The sequence below is a fragment of the Bemisia tabaci genome, chromosome 10, assembly GCF_918797505.1.
Source record: "Bemisia tabaci chromosome 10, PGI_BMITA_v3".
Classification (NCBI taxonomy): domain Eukaryota; kingdom Metazoa; phylum Arthropoda; class Insecta; order Hemiptera; family Aleyrodidae; genus Bemisia; species Bemisia tabaci.
The window spans coordinates 12,551,093-12,566,076 of NC_092802.1; the positions used below are offsets into that span (position 1 = coordinate 12,551,093).

At 41.0% G+C, this 14,984-nt stretch overlaps 2 protein-coding genes across 4 annotated transcripts in view; one reads left to right on the forward strand and one right to left on the reverse strand.

Moving 5' to 3' along the window:
* Hr3 (nuclear hormone receptor 3 ROR-beta) overlaps positions 1-14,984 on the reverse strand; it is a 72,273-nt gene that overhangs the window by 32,334 nt on the left and 24,955 nt on the right. For all 3 annotated transcript variants that reach the window (XM_072305387.1, XM_072305386.1, XM_072305388.1), the window contains exon 2: positions 11,272-11,499. In XM_072305387.1, coding sequence (XP_072161488.1) covers positions 11,272-11,499 — 228 coding nt within the window. The remainder of the gene's footprint in view (positions 1-11,271; positions 11,500-14,984) is intronic.
* Positions 5,633-9,226, forward strand: LOC109034731 (uncharacterized). The gene is made up of 3 exons (XM_072305275.1): positions 5,633-5,877; positions 6,407-8,510; positions 8,946-9,226. The coding sequence occupies exons 2-3, from the start codon at positions 6,416-6,418 to the stop codon at positions 9,224-9,226; spliced, it is 2,376 nt and encodes a 791-aa protein (XP_072161376.1). The 5' UTR covers positions 5,633-5,877; positions 6,407-6,415.

Sequence of the window (14,984 nt, forward strand, 5' to 3'; positions counted from 1 at the left end):
GATTTATCGATCAGGATTATTCGATATCGATTCGACAATCGATTCGCCGGCAGGAATAGATATCGAATGACCTTGATCGATAGAATACATGGCTAAGATAGGGAGTTATCGATCGGGGTCATTCGATGTCGATTCGAGAATCGATTCGCCGGCAGGAATAGATATCGAATGACCTTGATCGATAGAATACATGGCTAAGATAGGGAGTTATCGATCAGGGTCATTCGATATCGATTCGAGAATCGATTCGCCGGCAGGAATAGATATCGAATGACCTTGATCGATAGAATACATGGCTAAGATAGGGAGTTATCGATCGGGGTCATTCGATGTCGATTCGAGAATCGATTCGCCGGCAGGAATAGATATCGAATGACCTTGATCGATAGAATACATCGCTAAGATAGGGATTTATCGATCAGGATTATTCGATATCGATTCGACAATCGATTCGCCGGCAGGAATAGATATCGAATGACCTTGATCGATAGAATACATGGCTAAGATAGGGAGTTATCGATCGGGTCATTCGATGTCGATTCGAGAATCGATTCGCCGGCAGGAATAGATATCGAATGACCTTGATCGATAGAATACATCGCTAAGATAGGGAGTTATCGATCAGGGTCATTCGATATCGATTCGACAATCGATTCGCCGGCAGGAATATAATGACCCGTAATGAGCTACAAATTCCGCTTCCTGCCGAAAGCTCGGCCGCGAAAGGGCAAGTTCCGCGGGCGCGCGGCGAGCGGGACTTTTAAAATGCTCTTCCGACATGACATTCGAGACCCGGGTTCGGGCCCGGGTCGACGACCCCGGGGTTTTACGGCCGGCACGGAACACCCACCCCTCCCGCGAGGGCTCCGCGGGGTGGCGCTGTCAGACCGTCGCGATAATACTCCCGCCCTGAGGAAAAACGCCGTACGGAAATTTGAACGCTGCCACGCTCCGATCGGAAAAACACGCTTTTCCCCGCAGCTTGTGAATATTTTGCATTGATATTCCTGATGAAGCGTGATCGAAATGCCACAAATTCACTTTTGAACCCTTTAACTCCTACGGACGATAATTGAATTCTAGGTGGTGGTAGCCACCCCGGCCCAATCCTAAAAAACTACCCCTAAATGTTGGAACATATACAACAAGTTGGAACATATACTCTAACCTCAATGACCTTTGTGTAAATAAACTGTCTTTAGTGGGAATTGAGCATTTTTGAGTCACCGAATTGATGTGTTCTCGTTCTCACTGATCCAATTCTCGTCCTCGCGTAACCGCACTGAGACCGTATGGATATCTTGCCTTGGAACTTCAGATATCTTCATTTTTGGTGTTCGGGGCCGTTCAAGTAATCCGTAACGCATTTAGTGGGGGAGGACGCATTTAAGGCAGCGTTGCGGTGCGTTTCAAGGGGGAGAGTGGGGGTCAAGCACAGCGTTACGTGACAAATCTGAGTCAGGGGGGAAAACTTTGAAAAAAAACGTGCAAAATGCGCATGTATTTTCACACCTTTGCGAAATATCCACACCACAGCGAAATATCTCCTAAAAAACCAGGAATTTTTCAAATTGTTTTCCCGGCGTTTTCCTTGTTTTTTTTTTTTTTTTTTTTTTTTTTTTTTTTTTTTTTTTTTTTTTTTTTTTTTTTAAAAAAAAATTGGTGGAGAAGAGGCCAAAATACCTTTAAATGCCGCTCAAAATGTACTATTCATGAATGCCATTATCTTGGTTACAGCAAAAAGTACCTACCCTTTTTGATTCAAGGTATACTTGTTTCATATTTTATCGGCAGAGATCTAGCAACGATTTCATGTTCATACGGCGACTTTCTTTGGAAAGACTTAATGCCACGAGGATGGACTGTGCGTGTCGGACGACAACACTGTAACGAGCTCAACCTAATCACGGGTTAATTTGGGTGATGTTGAGTGGGAGAATGCTAACTACTTTTTCGGAGTGGGCTTTTGAATGTGAGTTTCGCGGCATTTCTGGGGCTCTCTTTGAAATATGAATGGATTATTTCGCGTGATCCTGTTCATTATTTCGTGAGTGTATAAAGCCTATGGTCTTTATCTGACTTTTTGTAATTTCGAGAGGTAGGTAATTGTGAGTTGTGAACTGTTATTTGTTTGAGTACTCGAGTATTCTGAATTTCTAGGAAAAGAGCTCGAAAGTAATTTTTGAAAGTCATAATAATTTTTTTTTATTTTAAATACGCTTCACAAACGACGGATCATAACCATTGTAATAATGAATCATCCTGTATGATTTCAATTCATAGGTTGACTACTCTTTTGGGCACGAGACGCTCCAAGATCTAACCTCAAAATTACCGACGTATCCGTGCTTTCCCTACTTAGGCACTTCACCACAAACGGGAGGACGTCGTCGACGCTAGGTTGCCAGACTTTGCGATAAAATTTTGATAAATTACATGGGTTGAAATTGAGAAAAGAGCTGATTCTTCAGCACTATCAGGCAAACGTGCGTCGACGACAAGCCACAAAAACCCAACTGCAGAAACGAGGGTTTTTCCTTAAGGCTGTCCAATTTACGAGGGAGATACCGTCCGTAAATCAAGGGCTAGCACCTCGTCGGCGCCTCGCAAAATCTAGTCGATCAGAAAGTGAAGAGCGGGAGGCGCTAATGAAAAAAAGGAGATAAATTAATTAAAAATTTCGAACCGGATTCCTGTGACGCGGCGGCGGGGGAGGGGGGCGAGGAGGGGGACGCCGACAGGGGCGGAACGCGGAACGGTCCTAGCGCGAGCTTTTAATAAATGAGAAAAGTTGAGCTCTCCGCCCGTAGCGAACTTTTCAATCCGCCGGAATTATAAATAGCCGGGTGTGTTTATCGGTATCGGTCAGTCTGGGAAGCTTTGCCCCGTCGTACATGGGTCAACGAGGAGTCGCTTTATACTGAGAGTAAAGACAGTATACTATTCCATCGCTGATTGGTTCCCGTATTTTGGGCCTCCTCAGCGTCACAAACGGGCATAAAAATTACATTTTCACCAATAAAATTGCGAAAATTATAAACTGAGGTGGACCGGGGAACGGCAGGTTGACTTTCTATTTACTATCATTTGTAAATAAAAGGCCACATTTTGCTGTTTCTGTTATAGTGCATAATATGTATGCAATTCTACGCTTTTACATACACATACATAGAGCCGCTTTTATAACGCAGCCTCGCGCTCTGCGACGCCCAATGGTCATTGCCCCCGCCATTCTACACTTTTAACTTGCAATTAACAGACTGTGATTTCGAGACTTCTGAAAGTTGAAAATGAAATAAAAATTATTTAAAAATACGCTGCCGCGCACTCATTCCACGGTTAAAATTTTGAGATTTTTAATATTTAACCCCCCTCCTACACCTCCTAAAATAAAAAATGAAAAATCAAAGACGGAGAGATAGTCCACCCACCAAAATTACAATTTTGCAATTTTTAATCTTTCCACTCCCACTCCCCCCCCCCCCATGTAAAAAGGAAAAAATCTTCGAAATTTATGGACGGAAAAATAGTCCGATGGAAGACGAAATCCTAGCACCGCAACGGAAAGCTCTCACCTGTGGCGTCGAAAAGGGAGGAAAAAATTCTGAGACGTTCTCTTCGCGATACGGGACAGAGGGCGTCAGGAGGGGGCGGGGTTGTGGGGGGGAATGCGGGGGAGGTTACTCCCTTTGATAAGGGGCCGTAGACCTTTACCGATGTGCCCTGTGCGATTGCGGCGGCCGCTTCGCTCGCTCTATCTGCTCGCCCTTCACTTCCGGGACTTCGCCCCATGTTGCCAGCTCTCTCATTTGTTTACGCGACACTCGTTTATTGCGGGGATTTTTCGATGAGATCCGGCAGCGTTTTATCAACTTAGGAACAGCGCCGCGATCCAGACGTTGCTGGATTAAGCGCGAAAACCCGTCGGCGCCCGGAAAGAAACCTTTTTCCGAGGCCTTTTTTCCAGGCTCGGAAGAATCTGCTCAGACATTAGGCGCAGTGCCAAGCCTCCATGCAGCTTCGAAAAATTAGAGTCGAGAGAATTTTTTCGGGTGGAAAGAGGTTAGGGATCAGGTGGATTGCTTTTGCAAAAAAGGAACCACGATCATTCCAATATCTCTAGATTGTACAATTTTATTTACCTTGCACATATAGACCGGTCATCTGAGTAAATTTTATCTTCACTACCAATAAACTATGCATTCAAGGCGAAAATTACCCATGCAAAAATGTGTTGCATGATTCCAGACTTATAACTGCGAAGAATGTAAGTTGCACAATCCCAGCAACATTGGAATGCTATTTCCTTTTTGCAAAATGTAATCCGGGTGAGCTACGCTGAAAAAGAATGTGGCAAATTTTACAGAAAAATTCTATCATCAGTCCGTTTGATTTTTGATTAGGGTGATATTGTAAGGTAAAGATAGCCAGACATGTGATATCATTTGACCTAATCTTGGTCTCGCATTACCGCAACGCATTTAACAATATGATGGCAAATGGTACCACATGTCTGGTTATCTTTACCTTACAATATCACTCTATCGAAAATCAAACGGACTGATGATAGAATTATCTGTAAAATTTGCCACATTATTTTTTCCAGCATAGTTCGCCTGAATGGAGATGTTGCATGTGTGAGGAATTTGCGATTTGACTGTTGATTCTTACGTAAAAGTTCGCGAAAAACACGATGGTCCCACTGGTTTTCTCTGAAATCATCTCCCAAGCTTAAACAAAGCTCTCAAGTTGAAGCCAAAATGGAGGGGATATCCCACGCTATCCTGAGAGTCCACCTCTACACCAAGACAAACTCTCCATGCAAAGATAGGGAGCAAGTACATTAGCAGTGTTGCCGTGTTTTCAGTTGTGGAGTCCCCAAATAAAGTGGCAGCCCTGTCAATGTATTTGCTCCCTATCTTTGCATGGAGACTTTGTCTTGATGTAGAGGTGGACTCTGAGGATAGCGTGGGATATCCCCTCTATTTGGGCCTCAACTTGAGAGCTTTTTTTGAGCTTGGGAGTTGATTTCAGAGAAAATCAGTGGCACCATCGTGTTTTGCGCGAACTTTTACTTATGAAACTATAGTCAAATCGCAAATTCCTCACACATGCAACATCTCCATTACAATTTTGCGGAAAGGAGGGGATATTCATGGGTTTTAATGAGGGCCGGTTGCACTGTGGCAGAGACTTGGCAACGCGGGAGGAAAGCGAGTTGTGGGTGTGCACCGCGCGCTGAAACGCGGAAATTGAAGTCCCTGCAAGCAAACGTGCCGCAGCTATCAGCGCCCGATCCTGATCCTTGATTCGCCGCGCGGCGCGGCGGGCGGGCAGCCTTTTGTTTAATCGAATCACTCTCCCCATCATATAGAAGGTATCTCGATGACCCATATTTCTGACCCTCCGCTGCGCTCAAGATAAAAGGCTCCGAGGAATCGGTTACTGGCTACGCGTCTAACAGCGTATTTTACGCGTAGTATCTTGTCTGACCTATACTTCGAAAGTTAAAAGCGAAATAGAAGCATGAGCTTTGCGTAACCGCTCACTGGGAAAGTTCCGATTTTTTGGGAATGTCAGATTTGAACGGGTAGTGACTAATTTAAAGGATTATCATGGAGCTGGAGTCCCTTTATAAGGTAAGTGTGCCAGTTTTGGGCACTGCACCAGTTAATGGCACCCTCAGCGAAAATATGTAATTAATAAGCCATGGGTTACCTTTGTGGCAAAGAAAAAATTGTTTCAAAAATATCCACCAGATAGCAGTTCAAAACAACAACAGCTGACAGTTCCAGCAAGGAGGAGGAAGAAGAAGAAAAATAAACAATCCTAAGGAAGTCAGGTGCTGAGAAAAAGTGTGGTTTCCTTAAGTTTCAGGTAAGCTAACTCAAGCTCTAAATCATTTTTCTTATTTTTTTCCATTGAACCTGTTGTGCTGAAAACTTTTTGAACCAGTATTAGTGATATTTTGAATCTAATTCTACTAATTTAATGAGCTAAAATTGATTTTCAGCATTAAAAACAGGGGTGCCCCGAAGTGGTACAATCATTTGCAGCTAATTCCAGTCAATGGCATGGGTGCCCATTAGTGGTTCCATGGAGTTTTTTGAGCGAGCCGATGAATGGCACCCTTGTTACAAACTTTTCCTTTTCAAAAGTTTCGGACTATTGATGAATATTTGCCTGTGTTTTTTACATTTTTGACTTAAAATACAAAAATACTTGAATTATGAAACAAACAGAGTCATCTCAATGTTGAATTAACTCCGATACACCTCAACTTAAATTTGGGATAACCGCATTTTTAACTAAAATACACATTACTTCACCAGGATTTTAAATTTAAATATTCTTTTAACGATTTAAACTCGCCAACTGAATTGATTGCTAAATTTCCTCTTTGTAGATTGCAGTCATGGTCAAAGCCAAGAAGAAATCTAAGGCTAAGGCGAAAGTACGGAAAGTTGTCAAGAGGCCAAAGTTCATGTATAAAGCGTCTGACATGCAGGATGCAATGGATAGTGTTAGAGGAGCTGCAGATGGAATACGCATGAGCTGCAAAGCAGCTGCAAAGAAGTTTAAAGTACCGCGGTCGACTCTACAGAGAAAACTGAAAGATTCCGGCTCCGCAGAGGATAGAAAGGTCGGCCCAGAAGCAGTGTTGGGAAGAACAAATGAGGAGACGCTAGTGCAGTGGGCCTTGCATTTATCTGCGATGGGATTTCCAGCAACGAAAACACAGCTTCTGGATAGTGTCGCGCGTTTGGTGAGGTATGGTAAAATTAATGTCCCGTTCAAAAATGACCGTCCAGGCAGAAAATGGTATGCCTCTTTTCTTAAACGTCATCCAATATTAGCGGAGAGGACTTCACAAAATCTCACAAGATCTCGTGCAAATGTCACGAAAGAAGATCTAATTCAGTGGAGCGTCAAAGTTGAGACGTATTTGAAAAGGAAAGATCTATTTAACATCCTAAAAGATCCAACTAGAGTCTTCAACGCAGATGAGTTTGCGCTATTTTTGAGTCCCAAGCCAGGGTGTGTTCTAGCCAAAAAAGGTGATAAAAATGTGTATTCTGTAGTGAATGGAGATGAAAAAGAGAACCTAACAGTGATGATGGGAGGAAATGCTTCTGGTGCGCTGCTACCTCCACTGGTTGTTTTTCAATATCAGAGGGTACCTGATTCCATCGCCAATTCAGTGCCAGATGATTGGGTGATAGGTCGTTCAGAAACAGGCTGGATGACTTGTCCAGTTTTCTATGAGTACATAGCTAACTCAGTTGTCCCTTGGCTTGAGACTAATAAGATAAAGCGCCCTGTGTTATTCTTCTTGGACGGCCACGCTTCCCATCTCTCTCTATATGCCTCTGAATTGTGTACAGAAAATGGAATTGAACTGATTGCCCTGCACCCTAATTCGACCCACCTTACGCAGCCAATGGATGTGGCGGTATTTCATGCTTTGAAAGATGTCGGGAAGGAATCAGTAATTGAATGGCGTCTCGAAAATAGCGGCAAAGAATTAAAAAAAGATAATTTCTGTCCGCTCCTTGAACGAGTTATAGAGGAAGTTATGTATCCAGAAATATTACAAAATGGGTTTGCCAAATGTGGTCTTGTACCATGGAACGTTAATGCAGTTGACTTTTCCAAAATGCGGGGGATCCCTGAATCGGAAACAAGCTCAGAACCCTATGCTCTGCGAAATGTAAAAATAACAATCAGCTCAATCGAATCTGCAATTGGTGACCTTAAAGTCAAAGAGTTCCGAAAGAATTTGGAGGCAATGACTGAAAAGTTATCTTTGCCCCCAGAGGACATTAATTTATTTCAGCTTTGGTCAAGTTTCAACAAGAAGTTGGATCAACTGATGACGGCTCAAAAGAGTTTGGATGAGAAACGTGAAGAAGCAAGGTCGAAGGCAAAATTGAAAGCAGAGGCAAAAGCAAAGTCAAAAGCGAATAAAGCTTCCATTACAAGAGCAAGTTCTAACCACTCATCCAATGTTTCATCAGATTTGGATATCAGCGTTTTGCCAATCGAAATGAACTTAAATTCTTTTCCAACTGATATGAATCCTTTCGATTCACCTACTTCAATAAATTCAGTAAACACTTCAACTTCCAAGGTTCCAGATGCTGAGGATTTATCTCTTCTCAACGAATTGATGGAGGGAACCTTAGAGGAAGATCTGATGACTTTAATAACAGCACCAGACAAAGTTCGGTCAGTTGACGTCGAGATCAATGAGCAGCAGATTGACTTATCAAAACCAAACAATGAAGGTAGTATGTCCAAAAATGATTTGGCCGAGTCAAGCACGAGCATTTTACCCATCAGCAATTTGTCCGATCCAAGCACAAGCAATGAGCCCAGTATTGACTTGTTTAAGCCAAGCACAAGCAATGAGCCAATGAATGACTTGAACAAGCCAAGCACAAATAAAACAGCTGACAATGATTTGTCAAAGATGCACGAAGCTATTATAGAAGTATCAGAGAAAAGCCGTGGAAAAGAAAATGAGAACGCCAACAATTTTGAACAAAATTCAACAAACAAGGTCAATCATTTTCATAAAAATATTCCTTCTCCGTTCAAGAAGGCTCTTTTTTGGCCTGAAACGGTAAAGAAAAAAAACCAAAAGAAAAATAGAAGCAGTGAATTCATGCCATCAGCAATAACATCGACCCCTTGGAAAAAGTACTGGCAAAATAAGAAACAAAAAAAAGAAGATGAAGAAAAAGCTAAAGAAGAAAGAAAAGCAATCAGAGAAGCAAAAAAGAGAGAAAAAGAAATGAAACAGAAGGAAAAAGAAGCCGAAAAGGCTGTACCAAAAAAGAAACCGAAATCAAAACCACGTCGTCAATTATTTATCGAATCAAGTTCTAGCGATGAAAATTCGGACACCATAGATTCACCTGATTCTCCTTCAACTGTTCCAGAAGCTGTTGAAACATTAGCGCTTAGTGACTTGAAGAAAAATGTATATGTCATATTTGTTTATGAAGGTGAATATTTTCCGGGCGTTATTTTGGAAACAACTCAAACTGGAGCGAAGGTCAGTGCTATGACCATGGCTGGTCCAGATGGATGGCGATGGCCCGAGAAAGAGGATACGTTTCATTATGATCTAACAGACATTAAAGAAGTTATTGAACCCCCAACTATTCGCAACAGCAGAGGTGTTAGTTGCGTTCCAGAAATGAGGAAATATCGCGTTTAATTTTTTCCTAAGTAGGTCTAACTTTTTTTTGGTTTTTTTGTGATATTTAAGTTACCATAATGGTCTCTCATAACTTACTTACTGAGTTCTGTTAAAAAGTAATTTTGCCAAATACACTTATTATTTTGGTTCTATATGTTCCAGTCATTACATTTAAGAAAGGTTATAACTAAATAATGCACCTGAGACTGATTGCAAGTATATTTTTAAAAGCTAAGTAGGTAGTAAAACTGCAATATTATAGAAAATTCTTGATAAATATGTTTACTTAGTTGGTTTATTTTAAGAAGTTTCAATGTTCCTTTTGATATGAGATTGTTGAAAGTAATGAATTACTCATGGTTTACTTCAGGATTTTTGTATTCAAAGAGTTTATTCTGTTCCACTGTGCATTTCATTTAATTTTTTTGCTGTTTCTTATTTTTGATACATTAAAAAGTTTTAAACAAATTCAATTTTCTTCAATTTAAAATGTCCTACCTCCTAAAAAAATCCATTCTGAGGGAAAGTTAATTCATGCAGAACGTACAAACTCAGGTGAAGAAAGAGTTTTAAGATACATTTAAAACAACCTGTTTTGTTTTGAATTTCACGACCGAATTCATTGCCTAACTGTAAAATTTCAATGGAAAAAAACAATCTGGGTTCCATGACTTAGGGTCCTTTTTCGAGTGAAAGTAAAAATCTTCAGGGGGTGCCATGAACTGGGGCAGTTGGATGTCAATCACTGGTGCATAGGTGTCATTCACTGGTGCATCATGAATTTTTTCATTAAAACCAGTTATTTTAACATTTATTTTTAAGATTAAAACGAATTTTGGTTTTATTCACAAATTAGAAAAGATTTGCTGAAGATTGATTGCAAAAACTTAAAGATTCATCAAGTTTTGAAATTATGAGAACTAATCAAAGTCAACCTACTGAGATTTAAGACAACACCTTCTCATGGAGTCACAAACGGGAATAAAGATTACACTAATTGAACGATTTTCGTAATCTTTGATCGGCTCATTCTCAAATTCCTTTCTCCGTTCCTTCTCTCATTCCGCTTGTGCCTTATCGAACCGTTCATTCCTCGGTCCATTCCAGATTATACTTGCAATTGGTGAAAATGTAATCTTCATCCCCGTTTGTGACATTGTGGAGGCCTAAAATACGGTAACCAATCAGAAATGGATTCACATTGTCTTAACTCTCAGTATTAAGGGACTCTTCATGGAACTTGTGATAACTCATGGAGCGAGAGGCAGCGCTACCTGGTGAGGAATCTCGTCCCTAGACCACACAGAATCACCGTAAGGAGTGCCTAATGTGCTGGTTACACGCTCAAATTTCCATCAGTTTCCGATCAAATGGTGACTGGTGCGTACCATCTACCATCAAATTTCTGCGGCCTGCAAAAATTTGATGGTAGATGATGGAACTGCGGGGCTCATCCTTCATCTGATTTCCACAATACGTGCTTATTTCATGCTTATTTCAATCAACACGCTGTTTCAATTAACACTCATCAATCTAGATAACCCTCGACCGCCATCTTGGTCATCATTTTGATCGGAATTTGACGGAAATTTGAGCGTGTAACCAGGCCATAATGATAATAATTAGAGTACCTATATTGAGAGAGTATGGCCACTGGGCCCCATGGAGAGGCTTAGGACCCAAAAATGGCGGTGCTTTGTTTTGGTTTTTGTGGATGGGAGGGGGGTCATTGCCAACTTTTGACGGTTATCACCGACCGCACTTGCTGCCAACCTTACTACATCTAAGATAATTTTTCTCAAAAATTGCACACGATTAGCCTTAAAAATATGTAAAGAAGTCGCAATAGTGCAGTTGAGTAAATTTCTCGTCACGATAAGCAAAGAAAACTACATTTTGAGTCATTTTGCATTACATTAATTTATGGCGTCCGCCATTTTTGGGTCCTAGGGGCTCCATTTAGCCTAAGATGGCTGAGCCAATCAGAGGTGGTAACCTCAGTGGCCATACTCTCTCAATATAGGTACTCTAATAATAATAATAAGAGGAATGTGGGGACTCACCATCTCGGGACATGCCCAGCCGAAGACATTTCTGAAGGCGACAGTACTGACATCGGTTGCGATTGACTCTATCGACGACGCAGTTCTTGTTGCGCGGACATTGGTAGTTGACGAGGGAGCTTTGGCTCCGCCGAAAAAAACCCTTGCAGCCTTCGCAAGTGATCACTCCATAGTGAACTCCGCTGCTTTTGTCGCCGCACACCTTACACGGGATTATTTCAATCTGGGCTGTAACAGGCAACAAACATACAAACATTAGTCCACTGTCTCGTAACGTCGAAAGATATTGAACTCATTCATTCATATAAAAATTAAATTGATTTATAATTCAAAAAAAAAGCTGTACCAAGTACGAGCCACTAGACAAGTGGACAAATACAAAATAAACTACTTAAAATGGGACTAAGTGGCGAGGCTCAGTAAATTTGAGATTCTGTTCAATTTTTCTTTTTTATTTCCGGTTCAAAATGCGCTTCCAATAGTTGCAAACGTCCCAGTTTTTACTTTTTTCCCCGGCCTTCACCCATTTCAAGTTGTTTAGTTTGTATTATCGTTTCGTGTCAATTAAGTTGTTATTTAAGAAGACAAACCAAGTTGTCTACTTTTTTTTTAATTTTGAAAAATTCTTATATTTTCCTGATTCTTCCTGATATTTTATAAAAAATTTCTGATTTTTTTTCATTTTGAAAATTCCTGATATTTTCATTTTGAAATATCCTGATATTTTCCTGATTTTTCACGACTCCTGGCACGGTAGGCAAAACGCAGTAAGACTTTCTCCGCTGAGGAGATTCACGTAAGAAAAATTCCTGATATAAAACGTCCGATTTTTCCGATTTTTCTGATATTTTCCTGATCGGCCAAAATTCCTGATATTTTCCGGTTTCTCCGGTTTTTCCTGATGCTAGACACTCTGCAAACTCTGACAAGGAAAAAACTCTGTGAATTTCACAAATTTCAAGGGGTTTTTATTGAAATCGACCGTTTCTCTCCGACAGAAATCCCCGAGATACACATTTGTAGTAGTCTTGGTCCATCGCTCGTAAACCAGAAGATTTCACCGGGGAAACGTTCGTCTCCCCTGAAGTTAACTGCGCAGTGACGGATATCGCTGAGCCATCATTAATATCACGCTTTGATGGGTATTAGTCTGTGTTTTGATTACAGCTATTCGAACACGGGAATTGTGACACCCCGTTCTGACGGGGATTTGTTCGGACTCCGATCACGTGGCTTCAGATTTACGGACAGGGAGCTCGTGGGCGAGTGGGCTGCAGAAAGTCCAGGGTTATCAATTTTGAAGCAAAGGGAAAATGCTTTCCTCTAGGCACTAATGAAAGTTTCCATGATTTAAACAGAAATTTGGCAACGATGGAGAAGTCACCCCTGCGCGAGGATGCAGGTTGTCAAGGGAGGCGAAGGAGCGGGGAGTGCTACGTCCCACTCAAAGCTGGAGGAAAAGCTCGCGCCTCGTGGGAAAGTGTGCAAAAAACAGTTGCCAAACTTCGCGACAGAATTCATACTTTGTAAGAGACCCACTGGAAAAAAAAACACTTTGGATCTAGAGTCCAGACTCTTGAAAACATCGACAAGATAAAATACTCTTGATTCAATCAGATTTAAGCTTAAATCAAGAACCAAGCCTCGTAATTTGAGCGGATTTCCTTTTGATTTAAGTTTAAGTCTCATTGAATCAAAAGTCCTTTTTCTTGTTTTCGAATTTTCGGTCTTTTCAAATTTTCAACAAAATAAAATTAGTCAGTTACGACCCTTTTACTGATAACTATCAATTTAAACCATCGAAACATAATTCTATATCCATGTCACATGCCCTCATTCATTATTACCACGAATAAAAGCAACGGAGGTGACAAGGATTTTCGCGAGACACTGGAAAAAAACACATTGGATCTAGAGTCCATACTCTTGAAAACATCGACAAGATAAAATACTCTTGATTCAATCAGATTTAAGCTTAAATCAAGAACCAAGCCTCGTAATTTTAGCGGATTTCCTTTTGATTTATAAGCTTAAATCTAATTGAATCAAGAGTCATTTTTCCTTGTCAATGTTTTCAAGAGTCTGGACTCTAGATCTAATGTGTTTTTTTTCCCCAGTGTTTAGAGATCTGGGGGAACGGGTACTTAGTGATAGATTTTTTTCTTATCGATATTTTCGAGAGTCTGGACTCTAGATCCAATGTGTTTTTTCCAGTGTACCCTCAAGGGCTATGTTAGCAACACAGCCGAAGATAGTATGAAACCCGGCCTTTCTTTTTAAACTTTCTTGCAAATGAAAGCGAGCTCAGATCGGAGGATTGCGAGTTCACGCCTCGCACTATCACGCCTTCAATTTTGCAGACGCAACACGGATATCCATCAAGCACGAATAGTTGTATCTCTGCGCCGTCGTCAACGCGTGTTCTTTTCTCTGCTCTATTTTCATATCGTGTTGGCTCCGTTTGTCTCATTAGTAGAGAATCTTGATAAGTTTGACCCTTAGAGCTCACAAATTGAGGGAGATATGAGTTCTGAAGTTCCGGGACAATATGTGTGTAGATTCAAGAAAAACGTGGTTTAAGTTTTTGAAAAAAGTTAAGGAAATTTTTCCAATGTGTTTTTTTTTCCAGTGGACCTGAAATCGTAGTTTCCTACACGAAAGGATGTAATCTCATCCCAACGGAGAAAAACTTTCGCTTGGACCGCGTTGAACAGAAATAAGTCGAGCCACATCAGCTATTGCCAAATTTAATCAGGCAATTTCATTTTGTGCGAAAGAACGTTTGTGCAGATTCCTTTGAAAATTTTACGGGATTTGCTGCGTACAATGGAAAAAATTGACTGTCTGCACATAGATCCGCACGACTGATTTCATGCAAAAAATTAAATAGCTCGAGTAAATTTGACAATAGCTGACGTGGCTTGGGTCCTTATTTCTGCTTAGCGTGTAGTCCAGAAGTCGATTAAATTTTTACCAGAAAACCACAAGGCTTTTCTACTTAAAAATTCACTTATTTTTAATGTGATCACTCGCAAAAATTAATCTTTTGAGAATTTTGGACAAGGATTGCACACCCATAACTTAACAGAAGAAAATCAATTTCTAAATTGACATTTTTTGTGAAGTAACTTTACAATCCTGAGATGAAGTAGAGTACCTCCGTCTAAAAAATTATGAAATAAAGAACCATAGTCCCCGAAAAATTTCATTTTTAGAAAGGGGAACGTCACAGAATTTCGTGGAGAGTCAATACCGATTGGAGTGTTAGTTCCTGGACGTAGTTTCCTTCGTGCGGCGGCATGCACGTCGAAATCTTCACTCCCTCGACGCGTGGGTGAAGGTGCAGTTGGCAACATTGGACTAAAAGTGCAAAATGCAACGCAGTTTCTTGACTTGGGAGCTCCCAGTTCCTAAGTTGGGCGACTATTTTTAAGTCTCACGACTCGTGTCAACTCCCCCACCCCCACCCCACCCTTGGAGTCCCTTTGTGACGTCATGCCCTCTAACTCCCTTTCCACGACCTCCGCAGGTCAAATTTTCCCCTCCGAATAACTGTCGACAATCATTCAATATCTTCCTTGCGCTTTTGAGGTACGAATAATTATTGGACTATATTTTGCAAAATGATCTACAATTTCTGGTTCGGTTTGGAAAGGACATATGTAGCATTATTTTCCCTATGCACAAACGTGTCTTCATGCATGAGCTAGAAA

Bases quoted from the DNA above. Each gene is read 5' to 3' on its own strand.
- LOC109034731 (XM_072305275.1), top strand. From the start codon at position 6,416: ATGGTCAAAGCCAAGAAGAAATCTAAGGCTAAGGCGAAAGTACGGAAA. The intron at 8,511-8,945 runs GTGGAAAAGAAA...CAACTGTTCCAG, and splicing joins AGAAGTATCAGAGAAAAGCC to AAGCTGTTGAAACATTAGCG.